This window comes from Myotis nattereri (genome assembly GCF_964212035.1).
Source record: "Myotis nattereri genome assembly, chromosome: 12".
Classification (NCBI taxonomy): Eukaryota; Metazoa; Chordata; class Mammalia; order Chiroptera; family Vespertilionidae; genus Myotis; species Myotis nattereri.
In genome coordinates this window covers 33,810,327-33,835,406 of record NC_138087.1, presented here as the reverse complement: position 1 = coordinate 33,835,406, position 25,080 = coordinate 33,810,327, and the positions used below count along the sequence as shown (strand labels likewise).

General features: G+C 39.1%; 1 protein-coding gene across 9 annotated transcripts in view; it reads left to right on the top strand.

Moving 5' to 3' along the window:
- Positions 1 to 25,080, top strand: part of IL33 (interleukin 33) — a 44,289-nt gene that overhangs the window by 5,767 nt on the left and 13,442 nt on the right. For 2 of the 9 annotated variants that reach the window (XM_081103831.1, XM_081103823.1), the window contains exon 2: positions 24,052 to 24,159. In XM_081103831.1, the coding sequence (XP_080959957.1) occupies positions 24,075 to 24,159 (85 nt within the window). In that variant the 5' untranslated portion in view covers positions 24,052 to 24,074. Of the gene's footprint in view, positions 1 to 20,880; positions 21,287 to 24,012; positions 24,160 to 25,080 lie in introns of those variants that run through there. The other 7 variants (XM_081103829.1, XM_081103826.1, XM_081103827.1 and 4 more) reach the window with 6 other exon arrangements.

Sequence of the window (25,080 nt, the reverse complement as noted above, 5' to 3'; positions counted from 1 at the left end):
CTGAGAAGCCCTTATCTATCCTTCAATTCTAAATGATAACTTTCCTGGGTAATCTTGGCCATAGGTCCTTGCTTTTCATCACTTTGAATATTTCTTGCCACTCCTTCTGGTCTGCAAAGTTTCTGTTGAGAAATCAGCTGACAGTTTTTGGGAGCTCCCTGGTAGGTAATTAACTGCCTTTCTCTTGCTCCTTTTAAGATTCTTTCTTTGTCTTTAACCTTTGGCATTTTAATTATGATGTGTCTTGGTGTGGGCCTCTTTGAGTTCACCTTGTTTGGGATTCTCTGTGCTTCCTGGACCCGTGTATCTATTTCCTTCATCAAGTTAGGGACTTTTTCTATTATTATTTTTTTCAAATAGGTTTTCAATTCCTTGCTCTCTCTTTTCCTTCCAGCACCCCCATGATGCAAATTTTGATATGCTTGATGTTGTCCCAGAAGCCCCTTAAAGTAACCTCATTTATTTTTGGCAGGGGGTTCTTTTTGCTTTTCTCACTGGGTTGCTGATTTAATCCTTTACTTTATCTAAACTACTATTGATTCCCTCTAATGCATTTTTTCATTTCAGTTATTATTCATTTCTGACTTGTTCTTTTTTATGTTTTTTACCTCCATTTTTATGTTTCCTATTTCTTTGTTGAAGTTCTCACTGAGTTCATCTACTCTTTCCCTAAGTTCATTAAGCAACCTTAAAATCAGTATTTTGAATTCTGCATTTGGTATATTGCTTATTTCCATTTTATTTAATTCCTTTTCAGGAGTTTTGTCCTGCTCTTTCACTTGGGACATGTTTCTTTGTCTCCTCATTTTGGCTGCCTCCCTGTGTTGGTTTCTATGTATTAGGTAGAGCTGCTATATCTCTCAGTCTTAGTAGAGTGGCCTTATGTGATAGGTGTCCTGTAAGGCCCAGTGGTGCAGCTTTCCCAGTCACCCGAGCTGGGCACTGCAGGTGCAATCCCCTGCAAGGGACTATATACATGCTCCTGTTGTTGTTGAGCCTTGATTGCTATTGGCATGTCAATGGGAGGGATTGACTCCCTGGGCTGATCAGCTGTGAGGACCAACCATGACTACAGCAGAGAAGTTGCTGTGCAGGGACCAAACCCATGGAGCAAGACTCACTTCAGCAGGGCTCTGGTTCCCAATGAGTCCATCTCTGAGTGTGTCACTAGTGGAAGTGGTTGGGTGGCACTCCAGTGTGTTCTAAAGCTGTCCACCTAGTGTTCTGGTTTTGGGTCTTCCTAAGAGGTGCAGGCCAACATCAGCCACCACCTGTGCCCTGCGTAGGGCCGCCTGGCATGAGCTACAAAGTGATCTAAAGATGGCTGCTACTTGTGTTGAGTTTGAAGGAGCCTGGAAGAGGCTAAACTGTAAAGTGAGGCCAGCTGCTGCTAGTGCCAGGCCTGGGACCACTTAGCAAGAGGTATGGGGCACATGTAGGCCAGATGCAGCCTGTATGGAGTTTACGAACCTTAGAGAGAGTTTAGGAAAGTGCAGCATGGGTTATTGCAGATAATTTGTATGAAAAAGCTACTGAAAGAAATTTGGATGAGCCCATATTTTGGGGGGTTGGGCATCTCAGAGAATCATCAGGGCAGGTGATCAGTGTTAGCCAGGCTGATGGAGACTCAGATTGGTGACCAACTGCAGGAGGAGGTCTCAGAAAAGGAAAAATGGCTTCTGTCAGCCCTTCTATTTGGAAGAAAGCCACCCCTTTAGCCCTCATCCCCAAACCAGACAATTCAGTTCCTCCTGTGTGTCCCTCGTGCCTTCCAAGCTGCTTCCCAAGAACTGGAGCTCAGAATGAGTGAGTCCAAGTAAATCTGTGTGCCAGTTCTTCAAGAGGCCCTTTCTAGGACCCCAGCAGCTTTCCATGTCCCTCAGGCACAATCTCCACTGGTTTTCACAGCCATAAGTTATGGGGACTTCTCTTTCTGGCACTGGAACCCTGGGCTGAAGGTCCTTCTGTGGGGCTGGAACCCCCTTACCCCTTAGGGGTGGAACCTCCACAGCTGAAATAACCCTCCTGTTCTGCATCTCCACCCCTTGTGGTTTCTTCTTCTTTTTTTATTTTTTTTATTTTATTTTATTTTATTTTTTATTGCTTAAAGTATTACAAAGGGTATTACGTATGTGTCCATTTTATCCCCCCGCCCTAGACAGTCCCCCTGTGGTTTCTTCTGTATATCTTTAGTTAGAGGACTTCTGTTCAGCTAGATTTCCGGTGGTTCTGAATGTTGGTTGTTCTGTAATTTTGATGTGGTTGTGGGAGGATGTGAGTACCTCATTTACCTACTTTGCCATCTTGAACAAAAATCTCAATTCATTCTTTTTTTTTTAATTGATTTTTAGAAAGAGGAAGGGAGAGAGAGAGAAACACACATCCTGACTGAGGATTGAACCTGCAACCTGCATATGTACCCTGATGGAATCAAACCCACGATGCTTCAACCAACTGAGCCACAGCAGCAAGGGTTCAATTCTTTCTTAAACACAGACACTGATGCTTCCTTAATTATTTTAACCACAAAATAGAGTACTTACCTAATTCTGTCAATGAGTCTCCTTCACCACCACACTTGAAACTGTGGACTTCATTTTATTTATTTATTTATTTATTTATTTATTTATTTATTTATTTAATCCTCATCTGAAGATATTTTTTTCATTGATTTTTTTTAGAGAGAATGGAAGGTAGAAGAAGAGATATAGAGAGATAAACACCGATGTGACAGAGACACATCGACTGGTTGCCTCCCAATGGGAGCCAGGGGTAGAGCCTGCAACAATGGCACCTCCCTTTGACTAGAATTGAACCTGTGCCACCCTGCAACACCCAGGCCGACCCTCCAACCACTGAGCTAGGGCTCAACTCCATATATTTTAGAATTGACTGACAGTCTCTCTTCCCTTTAACTTCTTTAATTTAATCAACATATAAATATAACATACACATAGAAAATTGCACAAGTCATGGCTGCACAACTTAAGGACTTTTCACAAAGTAAACAAACCTAAGTAATTATATAAAGAAATAAAAGAATACAGAATTTCAGAAGCCTCTTCATGCTACTCTCTACCTTGGGAATAGCCATTATTATACTGTACATTCTAATATCATATATTTAATTTGCTGGTGTGGTTTCGGAACTATTTACAAATGAATTCATACATTTTAATTCATACATGTTTTGTGTCTGGCTCTTTCATTCAACATTAGGTTTCTGAGTTTCATCTGTATTGTTGCACATAGAAGTAGCTTGTTTATTTTCATTACTGTTTAGAATTCCTCTAAATAAATGTGCCATAATGTATTTGTCATACTGTAGATTGACATTTGTGTTGTTTACTATAGCTTAGAGTTATATGAATAAGATGCTATAAACATTCCCTTATATGTATTTTGGAGACATTTTTATGCCTTTCTATTGGGTATATACCGTTAAGTAGAATTGTTGGGTCAAAGGCATGCATATGTTCGGCTTTAGTGGATATTACCAAATTATTTTCAAAAGTGGTTGTAGCAATTTATACTCTCATCAGCCATGTACACAAATTCCAGTTGCCCTGAATCCTTGCAAACACCTAGTATTTTCTGTCTTCCTCATTTTAGCCATTTTGATAGGTGGGCATTGTGGTCCTCTTCAATTTTAAAGCATACATTTATTTCACCTTTCCTAGTAATATATTATGTCACACTCGGACAACTAGTATTAATTCCCCAGACTTGAGTTACACAACAAACACACTTTAGAAGAAAAAATCTTTTCTGGGATTATAATTTTGGAGCTGAGGCACTCCTCTGTTGTGTCCCGTCCCAGTTGCAAGGCAACATTAAGTAGAGAAGAAAACACGCCATCATATTGCATTTGGATTTCAAAAAAAAACAGCCAGGAATCACATTTTTAAAAACATTATACTATAGTAGAATAAAAGGGGATAATCTTTTAAACCCCTGGTTGGAAATTGAGTTTTTTTACACTTTGACTACAACATACATTACAAATTTAGTCAAGTTATTGTTGAATCATTATGAGCTAAAAATAATCCACCCTTGTTCATTTTCTTAATTAAAACACTGTTCAAATAACATATAATTTAACAAAGTATTTGCTTTGTGTGATGTATCACAAGCATTTGATAAACCTCATCATCTAGAGGTTCTACATGTGACATCAAAGTACTAAATGCTGATTGGAAAAAAAATGCTGATTGGTTGACAGGTTTTTGTTCATTTTTAGCACAAAGATAGTTGTTATCATTTAGTTGGGTGTCAGAAGCTTTAAAATAGAAAATTCAGACAAAGCAAAAGTGCATTTTTGAAACTTATCATTAGTCTTCATAGTATAACTAGCAAGCAATTTACAAACCAGTAGTTCACTCCTATCCTTAAGGAGAAAACTTTTTTTAAATGTTTTTATTTTTAAAGCTGATATCTTAATCTTCCACCAGTACAAAGTTTTACTAACTCATTTAGTACTTTGGGCTCCCTTTTCTTGATCCTAGATTTTAGAGATTAGAGTCCTTCATTCCCCATTTCCATAAACATCTGGCTCATTCTTTTAGAAACTTCTCTTGTTATTCCTTTGTTTTCCAAATCTGCCTTCAAATGAAACCTACTAGTTCCCAGGATGAATTCCAGAAGTACCTAGTGGCATTCCTATGCACTGGGAATGGAAATTGGGTATACTTTCACTGACTGTAAACATACATGTGTGGAATCTGAAATAAATTTCTTCTTATCAATGTTTTATGTGGTTGAAAAATATACCCAAATCAGCCTTCTTCTTTACAAATGAGCCAACTTAAAGTTATATATCACTCTACCTTGAAGATTATCTTTAAAATAATAAAGGCCTGTCTAAAAATCTTGTTTCTCTTAAAAAACAAACAACAAATTACGAGATAGAATTTAAGGGAGGTAATGCTCAAAGAACCATGTATTTGTTAGGATTTGGAATTGTGCATATTAAACCACTTTAGGTTTTGGAATCTGGGCACTATTCCCAGAGTAAAAGCTGACATTAATGGGCAAGTTCTGATTCTCAACTAAGCAGTCTGTTTTGATTGTATTGTTGCCAATTCCATATGACCTCTCACTTGTTGGCCTATATTTGCAGAAAATTAGGAGAGATCCAGAAATAATTCTTTCTTACTTACATACATTTATTTATTCACACACACACACACACACACACACACACACACACACACACACACACATAGATGCAATTACTATCTTTTCATGAATAAACAGAGATGATACATTTTGATATATCAGCATTGTCTACCCTTGCAAGTTGTCTTCTTTTGTGGATCCAGGTGTAAACATTTAGAGAACAAAACAAGCCATGTCTAAAGCAGTAAACTGAATTAAAATAGATTAGATTTTATCTCCAGTGTTGAGTGGTGATTTATGACCTATGACTCAGATATACACACAGGCTGTGGCACCTGCTTTTTCCTTGTCTATCTCTCAGCAAAGCCTTTGTCCAGGCGGAGATTTTGCCCCCGCCCGTTGTTCCTTTGCCACCTTCTTCTGTGGTAGAATGCTGTGCCAGAACTATTTGCTGTGACTCAGTTTTAATCACATCTTCTAAAACCTTTCCCTACCCGCTTGTTGTCTTATAAGCTAGAAGGAAACAAATCAAGGCAACCACTCCTAACCCATCCAAAAAAGTGAGCAGTTTCATTGGTTCCCAGAGATGGCACACTGCATTGTGTAAGAATGTTTTCAAACAGTTATTAAATTCCACATATGAGACATAAGGACAATACCAAAAATTTTCCTGATTAACTGAAACTGTTCCCTGTACTTCTTCACATTTTGTTTCTCTTTGCTGTTAATTAGTATTTTAAAGAAACAGTAACCGCCCCCCAGCTGGTTTGGCTCAGTGGATAGAGCGTCAGCCTGTAGACTGAAGGGTCCTGGGTTCGATTCTGGTCAGGGGCATGTACCCAGGTTGTGGGCTCCATCCCCAGTGGGAGTGGGGGCGAGGGGGGGGGGAAGGCCTGCAGGAGGCAGTCGATCAATGATTCTCTCTCATCATTGATATTCCTCTCTCTCCCTCTCCCTTCTTCTCTGAAATCAATAAAAATTATTAAAAAAGAAGAAACAGTAGCAAGATACAGCAAGAAAAAGCAGTCACAGCTACCACTCTGAGTTGGGAAACCTGAGTTCTGGTCTTGGCTCCACCCTGTACCCACTCAATAACTGTGCGACTTTGAGTAAGATCTGCTCTGAATGTCACTTCCCTCATCTGTAAAATAAGGAGTTTTAAGCCAGCTATGCAGGTTTTTTTAATGTTTGTTTGTTTTTTAATCCTCACCCTAGGATATGTTTATTGATTTTAGAGAGAGAGATGTGAGAGAGAGAGATGTGAGAGAGAAACATCAACTGATTGCCTCCCCACACATGCCCCAAGCGGGAACTGAACCCACAACCTAGGTATATGTCCTAAAAGGGAATCAAACATGCCACCTGTAGAGGGCAATGCTCCAACCAACTGTGCTACACCAGCCAAACATATTAAAATCAGTTTATTTATATGTCATTTCTTTTTTAAAAAATATATTTTTATTTATTTCAGAGAGAAAAGGAGAGGGAGAGAGAGATAGAAACATCAATGATGAGAGAGAATCATTGATCAGCTGCTTCCTGTACGCCTCCACTGGGGATGGAGCCCACAACCCAGGTATGGTGCCCTTGACCAGAATCTAACCTGGGACCCTTCAGTCCACAGGCTGACATTTTACAAACTTAGCCAAACCGGCTAGGGCAGTGGTCGGCAAACTGCGGCTTGCGAGCCACATGTGGCTCTTTGACCCCTTGAGTGTGGCTCTTCCACAAAATACCACGTGTGGGCAAGCACATACAGTGCGATTGAAACTTCGTGGCCCATGCGCCGAAGTCGGTTTTTTGTGGAAGAGCCACACTCAAGGGGCCAAAGAGCCATGTGTGGCTCGAGAGCCGCAGTTTGCCGACCACTGGGCTAGGGGTATATGTCATTTCTGATTGTTCTAATACATGAAGCTTTTGCAGACTGGTTTCTGCTGTCTATTTCTGCTGTCGGCTCTTGCCATGGTGCTTAGTACTTTTGTTTGCTTGTAAACTTTGACTAAAAATTACTCATTTGGCCTGGAAGTTTTTATTGGAGTAGATAAAACAACACATTGAAATGAATAATTAAAATGTTTTAATTTAAAATGTTTAGTCACACTAAAACTACAGGGCCATAGGTCAAACAGAAAGTCAGCTTCTTTAAATGTTTTAGAAAGAACATTGACCCAAGAATGAGAAGACCTGGGTTCTATAGGTAACTAAGTTGTTTCCAAATTGCTAGCTGTCCAGCAGAGGAAGTAGAGAAACAAACACAGTTGGATATGATAAGCAACTAAGAAAGGAAGCAATAAATTCTGCCTGAGTTTTGGTGGTTAAGGAGACAAAGGTATTTGAATTGGGCTCCAGGGGTTAGCTAGCAGCTTTTTAGGCAAAGAGGACGAGGTATCTATACCAAGAGGAACAGCTTGAACAAAGTTGTAAACATGTGACAGTGTGTGATGAATTGAGGAATAGGGAGCAGTCCAGTGGTTCTAAAATGTACAGAGTGTGGAGGGAGGGGCTGTGTGAGGCTAGAAAGACTGAAGGGGCAGGTAGTATCAGTGCATAAAAATGATTAGATAAGACTGCATCCAGAAAAACTGTGGAAAAGCATAGAAGTGCTTTATAAATGCTAAGTGTTTTTCACCTTGGAGATGTTAAAGTAATTTTCCCTAAAAAGTCATACTATCCCTCCTTTCCTCTCACATGGGGTTGGCTTGAGTCATAGATTGATTCACCAGATTTCTTTATCCAGCGTTTCCTCTCTCTAGAATATTTTCTCTTAGGTCCAGGTAAGTGACACATAGGAACTTTCAGAGTGGTGAAGAGTAGGGGGTCAGGAAGTGATTCAGATTGGGTAAGGAGAGTGCTGTCTCACTTCCCCAAACTTCAGTCTCCCCTTCTTCCACATCACTTATTCTGATCTGTCCAAGAAATAAGTGAAGCCACTACACCAAAAAAGCAGAGAATCAGTGTGAGCACCTTCCTTTCTCACCCTCTCCCTTCTGCTCCCATGCAAAATCTCCCAGAACGAAGTCATATAGTATGGCCAAGCTTAGTCATGCACCCCATTTCCTCTCCCTCCTACCAGCCAGGATCAAACAGGCAAACTTGACAAGGTGGCGAATGGATTTTAAGGCCCAGGAATTCAATCCCACCTCATTCTTTCAATGGCTGTCATGGAGTAAGAGAAAGAACCAGATGGTCTTGATTTCAGAGACTGGCTTTGCTGTTTATTAGTGCCTTTTGCAAGACACTTAATCTCACCTCTAAAAGGAAGACAATCAGCCTTGGCCAGTGTGGCTCAGTTGGTTGGAGTGTCGTCTGGTACACTGAAAGGTGGTGGATTCAGTTTCCGGTCAGGGCACATACTCAGGTTGTGGGTTCAATCACTCAACCTTTTTTAGGCAAATAGGAAGAGTTATCTATAGCAAGAGGAACAGCTAGAACAAAGCTGTGAAGATGTGAAAGTATGTGATCGAACCCAGGAACCAAGAGGCTAACAGTTGGATACCAGTCAGAGCTCATGCTCAGGTTACAGGCCAATTGATGATGGGGGGCGGGGGGTGCAGAGGCAGCCAATTGATGTTTCTCTTTCATTGATGTTTCTATCTCTCTATTCCTCTCCCTTCCTCTCTCTCTAAAAAATCAATAGAACAGTTTTTGTTGTGTTGTTGTTGTTAATCCTCACCAGAGGATATTTTTCCATTGATTTTTTTAGAGAGAATGTAAGGGAGGGGGAGAGACAGGGAGAGAGAAACATTGATGTGAGAAAAACACATTTGGTAGCTTCCTGCATGCACCCTGACCAGGGCCTGCGATCTAGCCTGCAAACGAGGTATGTGCCCTTGACCAGAATTGAACCTAGCACCCTTCAGGAGAGAGGTAGATGGTCTATCCACTGAGCCAAACTGACTAGACCAGATAGGATGGTTTTATAAAACAGAAAATGGAGACAATCATACTCAAATATCAGGGTCATGTTGACCATTACAGATCAGGTATATAAAGCATCTGGCCTGTAGAAGAGACCCAAGACACTGTAATTGTATCACCATTATCATCATCACCAACAACGCCATTATTTAGAACTTGAATTATGCAGACTCCTTGATGGTTTCATTTCTTCCTGGTTACTATCCTTATGTAGCAGCCAGAGCACTCTTAAAAACCTCCCGTATTACTTAAAACCCTTCTTTGGCTTCCCATGGCACTTTGAATAAAATCAAGCTCCTTCTCCTCATCTCCAGGATGCAGCCTTCCCCCCTTTCCCTTTTATTCGCACCTACATTACATTATACTCTCCCCATTGCTCACCTGCTCCAGCCACACTGGCCCTCTCAATTCCCTAAACATTACAAGTTCTGTCAGGTCCTTTGCACCTGAGATTTTCTCTGCCCAGAGAGTACCCTCTGTCCCCTTCTTCCCATATGTTCTCACACCCTTTGGAGACAGCTTAATGCCACCTTCTGTGGCCGCTCCACTCCTTTATCTTTTTTACCAGCCTAATTCTTATTTATCACTGTTCATAAATGATTTGTTTTGTGATTATTTGTTCAATATCTACCTCCCCAAAGGAAGTAAGCTCTAGGAGGGCAGGAAAGAGTAAGCTATGTAACCCCAGCACCTAGCCCAGCATGAGACAAGTGTTTGAGTTATTTTTGTTGTTATAACAAGGCAGCACTCAGTGCTATAGTACAAACAAATACCAATCCAGCCTCCTTTGTGACCTCAGGACCTCAGGGAGGTTAGGATTTCCTAACAATGATTACTAGTCATGTTTCCTTTCAAAGCACTTAACTACTTACTAGGGCAGTGATTTTCAACCTTTTTCATATCATGGCACACATAAACTAATTACTAAAATTCTGGAGCACACCAAGAAAATATATTTTTTGTTGATCTGACAAAAAAACATTAGGTATAATTTTTATTTATTCACTCTGGATAGCTATTGTTGTGTTGACTGTTGTCATTTTTTCTTTTTTTAAAATCCTCACCTGAGTTGTTTCCATTGATTTTAGAGAGAGAGGAAGGGAAAAAGAGAGAAAAAAACATCAATATGAGAGAGAAACATTGATTGGTTGCCTTCTGTATGAACCACAACCAGGGATCAAACCCTGCTACCCAGGTATGTGCCCTGACGGGAATTGAACCCCCAACCTTTTTTGGTGCATGGGACAGAGCTTCAACCAACTGAGTCACCTGACTAGGGCTAATAGGGTTAATGTCATTTTTTTAATTTGACAATTTAATGGAAAAGAGATCAGTGTCCCTTACTAAAAAGTTAGACATTGCATGTTACAAAAATTCTTGCAGCATACATGTGGAAAATCACTGTACTACGAAATCAAAGGTTGAACTTTCAATTTTCTATACTGTTCAAATTTTCCATAAGAACATGTATTTTTTTAAGAACATGTATTTTTAATAAAAATATCTTATAAACCCTGTATTTAACAACGAGGTGCCTCACAGGGAAAAATATGATTAAATGCATTTGTTTTAAAAGTAAAATTCACAGTAAGATAAAAAAGACCAACCATGGCCTTGCCAGTGTGGCTCAGTGGTTGAGCGACATCAACCTATCAACCAGGAGGTCAAGGTTCAATTCCCAGTCAGGGCATATGCCTGGTTGTGGGCTTGATCCCCAGTGTGGGGTGTGCAGAAGGCAGTCGATCAATGATTTTCTCTCATCATTGATGTTTCTCTCTCTCTCCCCCTCTCCCTTTCTCTCTGAAATCAATAAAAATATATTTAAAAAATGACTGGACTTATTAAAAGGAGAGAAATTGCTAAACAAAGGGTATTGTCTGACATGTAAGAGAAGGTTAGTGATTCAATAAATGATTTTCCAGTTGGTCAAATGTAGATAATATGACAAAGTGAAATGAAAATTTTTACAGTGTCCCTTGGGTTAAGGCTGATGGGCTACATAGTCCCTGGCAAATAATTAGCACTTAATATTTGTTGAATTTAAGTTTCTGTAAGCCTTTTTCAGTCAAAGAGGTAACCATACATATTGTAACTTTAGAAAGGACTATATCCCCATATATTTTTCTTGTTGCTCAGGGGTGCATTACCAATTACAATTTCTATTTACAATTACATTTCTGTTTAATGTTGATAAATTAAAATCTTCTTTCAGGTTTTAAAAAATAATAATTTAAAAGTATGTCATCTCCTCTGTATATTCCCCTCCCACATACATGCATACTCCTTACCCACTCCTTCCTCTTTTCTTAAAAAGCTCCTACTTCCTGTTATTACCTTAAATGTGGCGTTCCCCTGGTGATACCATTATTCTCAAAACCCACTCTCTTTCCTTGTGTGCTCATCTCCCAGGGCCAATAGAGGAAGTTGCCCTTGCTAACCCCAGCCCTGGGCCCAAGGACTTAAGTTCATTTCTTTCTATTCTGGTCATCAGGGACCCTGATGTTCTCTTCTATTCCATGTTGCTTCTACTGTCATCACCCTTGATAAATTGAGTGCCTGTCTTGATGACTCTTTAATACTTTTCCATAGCTCACCCACAAAAGCTCATCCTGACTACCATTATCATCAGAACATCTCTATCTCCAGGATAGGGAACATTAGAATTTCCTGTTTAACCATTTTTACGTGTACAGTGCAGTAACATAAGTACTTTCACATTGCTAAGCAACCATCTCCAAAACTTTTTTCATCTAACTAAACTAAAATTCAATATCCATGAACAGTAGTTCCCCATTCCTTAGTTAATTTTTGTATATATTCTCCAAGAAACTGTTTCAGGTTTTTCCCACTTATCCTCAAAAATTCATGTGTATTTCTATTAATCTCTACAATTCTTCTCACAATCTATTTTATGAAGAAGATTCAAACCATTTACAAGATTTCAAGGTCATGTTCCTAGTCCTTAAAATCTCTCTCATTCTCTCACTTTTCCTCCTCTCCTATAAAAAAAGAAGTACCCCTTCTCCTTTTCAAAGCTTACTCTTCCAGTAGAGTTATTTCCCTCTCTCTTCTCTGTCTCCACTAGGGCTTTATTATATCAAGTTTTCTACTTTTCATTGGTTCCTTTCTTTATGAATCAAAACATTCTCAAGAGTCCCACATCACAGTAAAATACTGTTAGGGTTGCCGAAGGAGGAATGCATGAGGCCAAAAGTGGTAAGGGATTATAAATTTTTTCGGTCATCTGATACCAAATGGGCTGAGCCCCAAAATGTCACCATCACCCAGAGACAGGAAGTCAGAGATTTTAAAGGACTCTAGGCCAGTGGCCGGCAAACTCATTAGTCAACAGAGCCAAATATCAACAGTACTTCTTCAAAATAGATTCGCCCAAGCCGAAAACCGACTTCTGCGCATGGGCCACGAAGTTTCAATCGCAATGTACATGCACCCGCACGTGGTATTTTGTGGAAGAGCCACACTCAAGGGGCCAAAGAGCCACACGTGGCTTGTGAGCCGCAGTTTGCCGACCACGGCTCTAGGCAGGTTTTTTCTGGGCAGAGAATTCTCTGGGTAGATCCGGATCCTAGGAAGTTCCAGAGGAAAAGTATAATAGTCTCAGCAGGGGAAGTATAATAGTAAGTAAAATGGAATGTCAGTTGTGAAGTGATCTAGTGGAGGGGGTGTTGATTCAATGATTTGATCAGACCTAACATTCCAGTTTTTTTGTTTTATGGAATAGGGGCGAAGGTCATATCTTCTGTAGTTGCTTCCTGCTGGGGGTGGGGGAGGGGCAGGTGTTGAAATCAGAGGGAATGGACTTTGATTAAGGTCGCTGGCTGGAACATTGTGTAGATTTCTCATGGTTGGAGTGAGGTGCTGCAGCAGCATGATTTCCCCAAGAGACTGGCTGGTGAAGGCTCCAAAGCAGTCCTGTTGAGCGACTTGGGAGGTAAAAGCTGGTCCTGAGGCTGCCACAGTGTCACTTGTCTGGTTTTGCTACTTTTATGGGCCTGGAGCTAAAATACAACTCAGGCCTAGATGTTATCTTTAGGAAGGAAAATATCAGGGCTCTAAGCTTCCTGCCTAGTGATATGAAAGGGGAATATAGGTTACCCGGGGGTGAGGTTCTTGTTTTCCCAGTTTTGCCCCTTGCTAGGAGCTTTCAGGCCCAGTGAGTTTCTATACCTATACCTGGCCCATCATCCTTGCTCTGGAGATCTCAGGGTCTACATCTTCTCCTCCTGAATTCCTTCAAGGAAAAAGGTGTTCAGGGTCTCTTAGCTGCTTCCTGCTGAAAGGGGATGATATTTTCCTTTAAAGCCAAAATCCTTGCTCTTTGTCAGAGAGACAATGAAGCCTGAGCAAAAGAGATTGTGATGGTGTCTAGGGGTGGTATATCCTGAGTACAATCAGGGCTTGTAACATGGTGGAGACAAACTGCTTTATAAATGTTAGTGTTACTGAGGCAACTACTAGAACAACAAGAATTATAACAAACTAGTGGCCCGGTGCATGAAATTCATGCACATTAAAAGGGGATTAATTAGAGGAAATATTTTAATATTGCTATTTGCCCTTTCTCTATAATAGAAGTGTCAGAGATGAAAGAAAATTAGTAAAAATATATATGAAAATCTTCCTCCTATCAGAGTCTGGGGAGCATCATGAGACCCAGAGTCAAGTCCCTGCCCACCCATGTGTGCCTCAAAATCACATGAGACCCAGACCCAGCTGCTCCCCGCCCCCATTGGGCTAGATCCAGACCCAGCCAGTCCCACCCTTGTCAAGCCCCGCTGGGCAGGGGGCACAGCCTCAGGTCCCCTGGCCTGGCACTGGGGCAGGGGGTGCACCTTGAGGTCTCCTGTCAATCCCCGCTGGGGGGCATGGCCTGAAGTCCCCAGTCAAGCTCTGCTGGACAGGGGGCGCAGACTGAGGTCCCCTGGCCTGGCGCCAAGGTGGGGTGCATGGCCTGAGGTCCCCTGTCAAGCCCCATGGGGGTGGGGGGGGCGCAGCCTCAGGTCCCTGCTGATTGCTCATTAAGACTCATTACAGGAACTCAGCCTCCACTGTGGACGCAGACCATTTTGTGTTACAGAAACCCCCGCCTCTGCTGCAGGCAGCCATCTTTGTGGCAGAGTAACAGTCAATTTGCATATTCCCTCTTTATTATATAGGATGGTCTGGCGAAAGGAAAGAGACATTAGTTTGGAGGGTTGTAGTCTAATATAACAAAATTAGGTTTATTCTCTTAGCTTCATTTGTCTTTGGGTGTGGTTGGCAAATCGCACTAATTGGATTTCTGTTATGTGTCTCCCTGAGTAGGGTGATTTAAGCTACTTATCCTCTGGCTGGGGAGGAATGGCGCAAATCATTACTTTTAAGTGTCCTTGGTTTACGGAAGATAGGATTTACTAGATGGCTACAAACTGCTTAGAATCTAGGTTTTCTAGATGGCTGCAAACTGCTGTTTAACCGTCTCGGTTTCCCTATTCTGCTTGTCCTGGCTTACTGGCCTGTGTCATTTATATAACTTCCTTTTAGTATTTCTCCCTACAAACCTATAACTTTCACAAACCTTCTTACAACTTTAATTCCTTTCTTTTTCCTTCAAAATGCATATCCATGCCTTATGCTTCTATTACCAAAACCATACAATTTCTTTCCAATTTAATTAGAATTCTTAACTCTTAGACACCTTAATTTTCCAATGATGACTAAAAAATAAACAACCAGCATTGCTTAGATTGACATTTATGATCACTCTCCCTTTCAAGAAACATACCTTCAACAAAGAACAAGACATTACATTAACAGTTAACAAATCTACTTTATAGATTTTCTGTAACAAAAGCTAAAGTCAGTTGAACTTAAAAATTAGAAAATTATGTATAGGCATATGAGGCTAGAGAAAAGGTGGAGGAAAGGAGGAAGCAGGCACCAAATGTTAGCATCACCGAAGAAGGAATGAACGAGGGCAAAAGTAGTAAGGGATTATAAATTTACTAGATCGTTTGGATATCAGATTGGCTGAGCCCCAAAATGGCACCAGCACCCAGGGACAAGGAGTCAGAGATTTTAAAAGATTCTAGACAGGCTTTTTCTGGGCAGAGAATTCTCTAGGCAGGTCCAGATCCTAGGAAGGTCCAGAGGGGAAGAATAATGGTCTTAGCAATTGGAATGTGGTCTCAGTAAAAGGGAATGTTGGTTGTGAAGTGGTCTAAAGGTCGGTTCCTATTGGAGGGGGTGTAGATTCAATTATTTGATCAGACCTAACAATACCTCAATACTAACAATCATGATACAACATGTATTAAGTTCTTGCTATGTGTTAGGTACTGTGCTAAGTGCTTAAAATATACCTTCTCATATAATTCTCACAAATCCAATGACTTCAAATCATGAGGATAAACGATTATTATGAAGAAACTGAGGCTTTAGAGACTAATTTTCCCAAGATCACCTAACTGGTGAGCAGCACTTGCTCTTCTACATGTATTCTGTCAAAATACCATTCTCTCTTTCTTTGTTTCCCTTTCACTATTGTACTTCTTGAAAAAATCTCACTCCTTCTTCAAACTGTGCAGTCTACTGACGTTTCTTGGAGAGCCCACCATGTTTAAAGGACTCTCTCCAAGGTCTCTAATCTCCAGCCAGGTCTCTAGTGCTCATCACCAAATGTTCATTTTTGAGATCTTCTCTCTTAGCCTTCATAATATGACCTCTTCTCTTTTTTCTGCTTTTCTTTTTGGTCATTTTTATTTATTTTACTTTTTTATTAATCCTCACCTGAAGATATATTTTTTATTGATTTTTAGAGAGAGTAGAAGGGAGAGGGAGAGACAGAAAGAGAGAAACATCAATGTGAGAGAGACACTTCAATTGGTTGCCTCCCACATGTGCCCCAACCAGTGCTGGGGATCAATCCTGCAAACAAGGTATGTGCCCTGACCAGAATCAAACTCCACCCTTCAGTCCACAGGCTGACACCCTATCCACTGAGACAAACTGGATAGGGTTGGTCTTCTTTTCTAATTCTTTTCTTACCTCTTAAATGTAATATTCCCTATAGTTCCATAGAACAAGCATGTCAAACTAAAAGGCTAACACGGGCCAAATAAACAAGGTTCAAGTTTATGTGGGCCGCAAGAAAACAAAAGCTTCAGTTTTCATGGAAACGTAGGTTTATTTTGATAGAGACATGCTGAATACAAAGAGCTAAAATAAATGAGTAACCGTTAACATAAATAGAACATTTTAATAAAAATTAATATTTTTCTTGAGCATTAACTTACCAGACACTGAATAACTGCACAAATTAGTAAGTGTAAAGCAAATAAACCTATTTTTTTTGTTCTCCGAAAGCAAAATATTTCCTGTTGCACACACCAAACAAGTCAGTACAAGACTAATGGTGCGGTAATCAGCTGCTAAAATATTCACTGCTAGTATTAGTGGAGAGAAATGGTGCGCCTGCATGTAAGGCATGTAAGGGAAATGAATGCAATAGTAATCAGTCATTAGTGAATGTTGTAGTTTGTTATTAATAATTATGTATAACAGGATATTATAAAAATTAAGTTATGAAATTTTTATTAAAACATTTCTTGTATACCGTTATATTGGCTGGGCCACAAAATATTCGTTGTGGGCCGCATGTGGACCGAGGGCCACAAGTTTGACATGCTTGATCTAGAACGACTATGCTGTCTCTTCCTGCTCCACACTCAGTTCATACAATCTCATTTATTCCTATACCAGCTTCAACTCTTATGTTTTCACAAATGAAGAACAAATCCACATAGCTAATTCTCGCCTCCTGCTCCCATGACTTAGTTTCAGCTCCCTGCCAAAATGTTCATATAATTGTTCTTCAAGAATCTCAAATGCCACCTGTCCCACATCATACTCATTACCTGTCCCTGCCAATGAACTCCACACCTGAGTTTCCTACCCTGAACCACTGGTACCACTTTAACTTCCCTTCATCTCCTGTCTCCCCAGTCCAGAGCTGATACACCCACATCCAAAAAGGGCTGTGGAGGCTCTGTGGCAGATACAACCCAGAACTGGGAGTGGAACTTAGATTGTAACCTTACCTAGCCACTAGGGATTGTGTGACTTAGTGGAGCTGGAACAGAGATCTCTGGGACCCTTTCTAGTGAGACAGGCTAGTAAACCAGGACAAGTGGAATAGGGAAACTGAGACAGATAGTTAAACAGCCAAGCAGTTTACAGCCATTCTAGTAAATTGCAAAATTCTAACTCCTCTACCCAAGGACACTTAAGAGTAAATAACTACCATCAACAAATCAACAAATGACAAGTGCTGGGTAGGATGTGGAGAAAAGGGAACCTTGTACACTGCTGGTGGGAATGCAGACTGGTGCAGCCATTATGGAAAACAGTATGAAGTTTCCTCAAAAAATTAAATATGGAACTGCCATTATACCCAGTGATCCCACTTCTAGGAATATATCCTAAGAAACCCAAAACACCAATCAGAAAGAATGTATGCATCCCTATGTTCAATTTATAATAGCTAAGATCTGGAAACAGCCCAAGCAACCATCAATAGATGAATGGATAAAAAAGCTGTGGTACATTTACACCATGGAATACTTTGCAGCAGTAAAAAAGGATCTCTTACCCTTTGAGACAGTATGGAGGGAACTGGAGAGTAGTATGCTAAGTGAAATAAGCCAGTCAGAACAAGACAAGTATCCTATGATCTCACTCATATGTGAAATCTAATGAACAAAATAAACTGATGAACAAAATAGATCCAGAGACACAGAAGCACAGAACAGACTGTGGAATCTCAGAAAGAAGGCAAGGGAGGGGCAGGCTAAAAGGAGTCAATGTGGGGGGGGGGGGACGCGGGAAGGGGACATACATAATACTTTCAACAATAAAGATTTAATTTTAAGAAAAAGAGTAGAGATCAAGCAAAGGACTTATATGCCTGCATATAAGCATAACCAATGGACACAGACACCAGGGGGTGTGGGCATGAGCAGGAGGTAGCGGGGGGGGGGGGGCAATGAGGGGATAAGGACACATATGTAATACCTTAATCAATAAAAAAAGGAAAAAATTGTGTAACAAAAAAGAAAAAGAGTAAAAGGTTTATACTTCTCCTCAACCAGAGGGTAAATAGCTTAAATCACCCTACTCAAGGGAGATAGTCAGCAAAAATCTAATTAGTGCCATTTGCCAACCACACCCAAGGACTGATATAATTAAGGGAATACATTTCATTTTGGTGTATCAACATAAAGCTGATGAATATTCTATTGAGATCCTCCTCTAAGACCTTTGCCTATACTCTCATCCTTTAAAACCCTCAAGACCCAGGACCCAGAGCATGCAGAGCATGCTTTTCCTCCAAGGAGCATGCTCATGCCTTTCCGTTCTCCTTCTTCCTTCTTCACAAACTCTCTTAAACTCTAAGGGACCTCATGAAACTTGCAATCGGGGGAGCCATGGGCAGTGGCAGTTTGTCCCAGGCTAACCCCCGAACCTGTTTCTATGGCCCCCCTTTCTCTGACTTTCCAGTGAGCTGACAGATGCCCCACCTAGGCTCACTTCTTTCACTATGACTTTTATTTCTCAAGTGAACCAAAGCAGCCCCGCCTAAGCTCCCTCCTGTTTCTTCTTCTGTCCTACACCCTTCCTTATTTCACTGTCCCCACTTTAATAAACATACTCTCAAAATCACCTGGATTTGTGCTGTGAAATCTTTCCTGCACAAATCAAAAACCACACACTACTGCCTGGCTCTGGGCCCGTTTCATGTCCGGTAACTCTAGGACTGTATAAAATGCCTGCAGCACTCATCACCTTCATTCTCTCCTTACCAATCTCACTAACACTGCCCTGGCTCTGTCCTCACTACTTTTTGTCAGGCTATTTTAGTGCCTTCCTAACTGGCCTAAAATTACATTCACAAAACACATTTTTTATTATACTTCACTTGCTTTAAAAACCTTTAAAAGATTCCAGTTGGCTACAGGATAAAATTCAAAGTTCATATTGTTGCTCTCACAGCCTTCTACTTTCTGGTCCCTACATAACATGAAACTTACCTTTGTCTAAATTGGATTACATATGTGTTTGGGATAAGCACTTAGGGCGTAAAAAAAAATCTAACCTTTTTTTAAAAAGTATTTTTATTGATTTCAGGAAGGAAGGGAGAAGGAGGGAGGGGGGAGGAAGGGAAGGAGAGAGGAGAGAGAGGAGAGAGAGGAGAGAGAGAGAGAGAGAGAGAGAGAGAGAGAGAGAGAGAGAGAGAGAGAGAACATCAATGATGAGAGAGAATCATTGATGCGCTGCCTCCTGCATGCTTCACACTGGGGATTGAGCCCGAAGCCCAGGCATGTGCCCTGACCAGGAACTGAACCATGACCTCTTGGTTCCTAGGTTGATGCTCAACCACTGAGCCATGCCAGCCAGGCCTAACCTATTCTTTACACTAAATGTAATAGTGAATCAAAAATTTAGGTTTTAAATAGTAAGTTATAAGAGTTTTAGAAAATGTCATAATTTATTTATAATCTTTGAAGAGAGGAGGGAATCCTTTAGAAGCCAAGCACAAAATCCAGAATTTCTAAAAGAAAACATTGATTAAATTTTACCTCAGAATATTTGAAAACTTATGTGTGAAGAAAAAATAGCATTAACAAAGTCTAAAGACAAATTATAGTGGAAAAAAATTTTCAACACATATCACAGACAAGGATTTAATTTCTTAATTTACAAAGAGTTCATATAAATTAATAATTTATTTAAATTGACAACAGATATGTTTTTAAAAAATGCTCAATCTCACTAAATAATAAAAAAATTGAAAGTATGAAGTATTGTCCTCTCTATAGAAAGACAAACATTTTAAAGGTGATGACACTCATTGCTGCTAAGGCAGTAAAGAAAAAGGCATGAACCTGGATTGTTGAAACAATTATAAATCAATACAAACTACAGGAAGTTAATTGGGTAATATCTATTAAAATAGAAGATGCATGTACCCTTTGGTACAGCAATTCTACTGCTAGGAATTTATGCTACCAATGAACTTACAAAGATTTACTAAGAATCAGAACACACACACACACACACACACACAGCTGTCAGTTGCAACACTGGTGATATTAGGGAAAAAAAAAAGAGGGGGTGAAGGGGACAGGAAGTGATTAACCAAAGAACTATATGCATATATGTAAAATCCATGGGGCCTGAGGTGGGGCAGAAGCTGGGTAGAGGGGTCAAAGGTGGGTAAACTGGAAGACAACTGTAATACTGTCAACAATAAATTTTTTTTATCTTTTTATTTTTTAAAAATATTTTATTGATTTTTTACAGAGGAAGGAAGAGAGATCGAGAGTTAGAAACATCAATGAGAGAGAAACGTCGATCAGCTGCCTCCTGCACACCTCCTACTGAGGATGTGCCCACAACCCAGGTACTGAGCCAAACCAGTTAGGGCAATAATTTTTTTTATTTTATTTTTTTTTTTAGAGAAAAGAAAGGAAAAACTAGAAACAGCCAAAGTGTTAATCAAAAAACGATTAGTTTTGGCATACTTATATGATTGAATACTATTTATAATGCTTCTTGTAAAATAATATTTCTGACATCTCAAGTATTCATGGTGTAGCGTTAATTAGAAAATGAGAAAAATCAACTTAAAAATATTTGTAGTGTGATTCTACTTTTTTATAAAAAATAGATATGCACAGTATTTCTACATTGAAAGAAAAAGTCAGAATCTATAGCATATATGCTTTCCTGTCAATTACACATTTTCTAAGTGCATATACATCATTTTTATAAACAAAAAAAAAATACTGCACAAGTTTTAAACTTTGTAGAAAAGAGAAAGGCAATTAAATAATCTGTTCCCTTAAATTCTGTATACTGAGCAATAAACACTAACTAGAGTCCATGTCATAGAGGTTTGATAAAAATTAATGATTAACTGAGAAAACTCATTGAAAGTACTATAGCTAAAATAATGTAAACGCTCTGTTTAGGATTATGCTATGGGAACAAAACATGTTCTTATTCATTCTAACCTACTCAACTGGCTCTATTTGCATTGCCTCATTCATCAAATGCTGTCACTCAATATTGCTTAATCCAAGTGTGTGTATATAAGCAGAGTTAGAATATAACTGCCTCAACTACTACCAAATGTTAACGACAGGAAACCTCATCATTGGAAACCAGCACTTCATTGTTTATAACTTAGGTGAGTATCATAACCAGTGTGCAAAAATATTTGCCTTAAGTTATTGGAAAAGCAGCACAAAAAATTAATGTTTATATTGTGATATAGTCTGAAATATTTTTATTTAAAAGTAGGAGAGTAAAGAGTAAACTTTAAGTCTGAAAAAATAGTGAAAGGAGTGATGGTATTTTTTTTTTAGTAAGAGATTTGTAGGTTGTTTAGAGAGAATGCTTTGTTTTTTAGAATAGGATTTTCTGATTCTTGGTAAGTCTTTGTAAGTTCATTGGTAGCATAAATTCCTAGCAGTAGAATATTTCCTGTCTATGCTTTTGACTTATCATGTGATTCTTAAAAAACAGCCAGCTTTCTCTGTGTCAGTGACTCCATCATAAATGTGGTATTTCAGTTTCTAATCTACCTTGCTTAACTCTGCAAGCTAAGGGTTTAGAGCAGAGTTCCTCCAAGTGTGTTCTCTCAAACTAGTCCATAGGGATATTAATAGAGGGAGTGATTATTTACAAAATTAAATAATTACTGAAAATAATTAAACAAAGATACCCATGATTCTTCAGTGAAGGACTGTCATCACCTTTACTATGGTAATGTAAGTTCTGACTTCCCAAGAAATGGAATATAGATTGAACATTTCCTAGATTTATTTGAAAATGTAACATTTTATGTTTGTTTGCTTTTTAATGTGTATCCAGGGGAATTTTTTTTCTAGGGCATAATCATCCATGGATAAAAGAGAAAACAATAAAAAACCCAGCAATGCAATTTTCATGCTATCAGTAAAGTAGTATACCTGAATGCCTACTATGTGCAGATTACTGTTTGACTTATTTTCTGTACAATTTAAAGTTTAATTACAATAAGGTTATTGACCTGCACTATCCCATGTTATGATTAAAAATTAACTACCATATTAAAAAATGTATTATTTCAAAGAAGTTGGACAACCAACTAAGCCAGTGATGGCGAACCTATGACACGCATGTCAGAGGTGACACACGAACTCATTTTTTTGGTTGATTTTTGTTAAATGGCATTTAAATATATAAAATAAATATCAAAAATATAATCTTTGTTTTACTATGGTTGCAATTATCAAAAAATTTCTATATGTGACACGGCATCAGAGTTAAGTTAGGGTTTTTCAAAATGCTGACACGCCGAGCTCAAAAGGTTCGCCATCACTGATAAGCATTTGAAGTTAAACTCCCAGTTCTGATTCTTTTATTCCTACATTTGGATGGGGAAGAAAGGAGACAGGGTAGGGAAGCTCTGGAATAACAGATTCTGGTCCCAGTTCAGCTTATGTGATCCTGAGCAAGGCACTTAATTTTTCAGTTTTACTTGGCCCACTCATCTATAAAGTTAGGAGCTCAGTAAAAGAATGTCCAAGACTCTTTACTTCTAAGTGTTCTTGATAGTAAAGGTGAGAAAATCAGAGAAACAAGATAAGGATTTATGTGAGGCCCTCAAGCTCTGTGAGGATAATATTCATTCTCAGGGGCAGAAGAGGGAGTCCTCAACTGCCCTATCATTGAAGGATTTTGCTCATGAAACTGTCTGAACATAGTATGGCTGCATGGAAGATTCTACTCTATCTACACAAGAAAATTTTAGCCTATTTGGGGTTGGTCAGGGACAAAATTAAAGGTGCATGAAGTTTATCTTCCAATGAGTCCTTTGACCCAGGAACTCAATGCCGCTTCCTTACCCTGCTAGAAAAGCTGAGCAATATGAAGAGATTTCAATGGTAGCCAATCCAATAATTTGGATTTTATTTTGTTTAACCTAGAAAATAAAAGGCAATGCTTAATAAAGGAAGCAATAACTATAGTAGAATTCAGCAATGTCAGAGAGATTTTAAGACTAGAGAAGAAGTCCCATTTTCCCCACGAACCACAGTATCACTGCCTTACCTTGGTGATGAAGCCAGATTGCAGAACCCTACTGAAAGAATATGGAACTTTCTGCAATTTATGACAGAGAACTCCAGGGTCTTTCAGTAGAGTACTGCAGTCCACCGATGATCAAGTATTAATTGGGGACTTGGAGGATGGTGATTTTTCTAATTTTATCATTATTCTGTAATAAATAAATTCCTCATTCATTCTTTCTTGATAAATGCTATGGACTTGTGGGTTTTGGGGTTTTTTTCATCAAATGCATTATAGTCAATTACCATCATTATTCCTTTTGATGTCAAATTGTCCCAAATTTGGCCATCAGAAGAACCTTCATGTATCCTTTTGACACAACCTCACTAGTTTTTGAATGACACTGCTTTCTGGCACAACATATTCCATGTCCACTTCTACTTTCCCAGCCCACATCTAGAGTTCCAGTTCCCTTTAATGAAAAAAGTACTTGGAAACTAAGATATAGGTATACCAATATTACTGATTCAAATTTAACATCATAGAAATTTCTTCTTGGATTCTTTTATTTTATATTTGTCCTTTCTCCTACTGTGAAAATCCTAAGACAAACATCTACTTATTTACTGTATTGTATAGTATAGCAAATGGTCTCAGAATTCCAATACCAATATTACCATCAATAACAAAACCATTAAGTGAAGTTCAAGATTTCTTTGTAGTTCTTTTTGTCCTATATTCCAGCATAGATACATATTCAGAATACTATGTTCAAATTTTACTAAAATAATTATTTTCTCTTGGTAGTTGTGTTATCAATTGTATATTGACTTAACCACAATTGTTTCTGTTTGTTTTCAGGTTGAGACAATTGAACTAATACTATATTTAATCCAACAGAAGCCTGAAAAATAAGGCCTGAAATGAAGTATTCAACCACCAAAATTCCTCCAGCAAATATGAACAACTCAGCAGGAAAAGCCTCGGCAAAATCTCCCAGGTTAAGAAGTAAGGACTTAAGCATTTCTGATTACTTTACACACTATTTTTATCTGTTATCAAATCTTTATTATCCAATGTTCATACATACTATCATACAAAAGTTACTAAGAATACAAGAGCTGAAATTGAAAGGGATGTCTCATAAGTGTGCAGTACAGCAGCATTTGGTTTTAAACAGACTATAGCCAACTTTTACTTATTTGATGCATCACAGGACAAAAATAGCTCAGATAATTTAAACCTGGTAATAGTGATAAACATATTTATAGCCCTTCATATCAATCCCTTCTTTCCACCCACACCCCCTACCACCAAATCCCAAAAACTTTTCCCCAATTAATTAACAAAATTTAAACTGATCCACTTTCATTCAGTAAACATTTATTAAGACCTTTGGTGTATCAAGCTTGTGGTCTTAACTTGCAATTTTTGATAAAAGAGAGAATACAAGTGAAAATATTTGAATAATCCAGGCCCCACAGAAAGCAGATTTGACCAAATGATGCTCAGTCTATCCAGTTACAAACTCAAAGGGTTTGTAATAAATTGAAGGGTAAAAAGAACCAAGTAGAAGCCATAGCTTTAGAATAAAAGGGCTATATACTTCTTTGATCCTTATATTACCTATCCTAGGCAATAATTATACAAATTTATACTTATGTTCTTCATAAGGAGCAGTTATACAAAGGAGTTAAAAGAGCCCTGGTGTGCTAGAGCAAAAACAGAGGATGGGGAATGATGATGGAGACTGCATATCCTTGCTCTTTGGGCTCCTCTCCATTTCCCTGAACATCTTTAAGGCTAGAAGAGAAAGCAGTGCTAAAGTACATCATTTCTGTCCCCCCTAAGGCTCTGGCTCACCCACAGTGTTCTTTGGTAGCCAGGGAAAACAATAATTTGACTGTGATTTCTAAATGGCCAGGAACT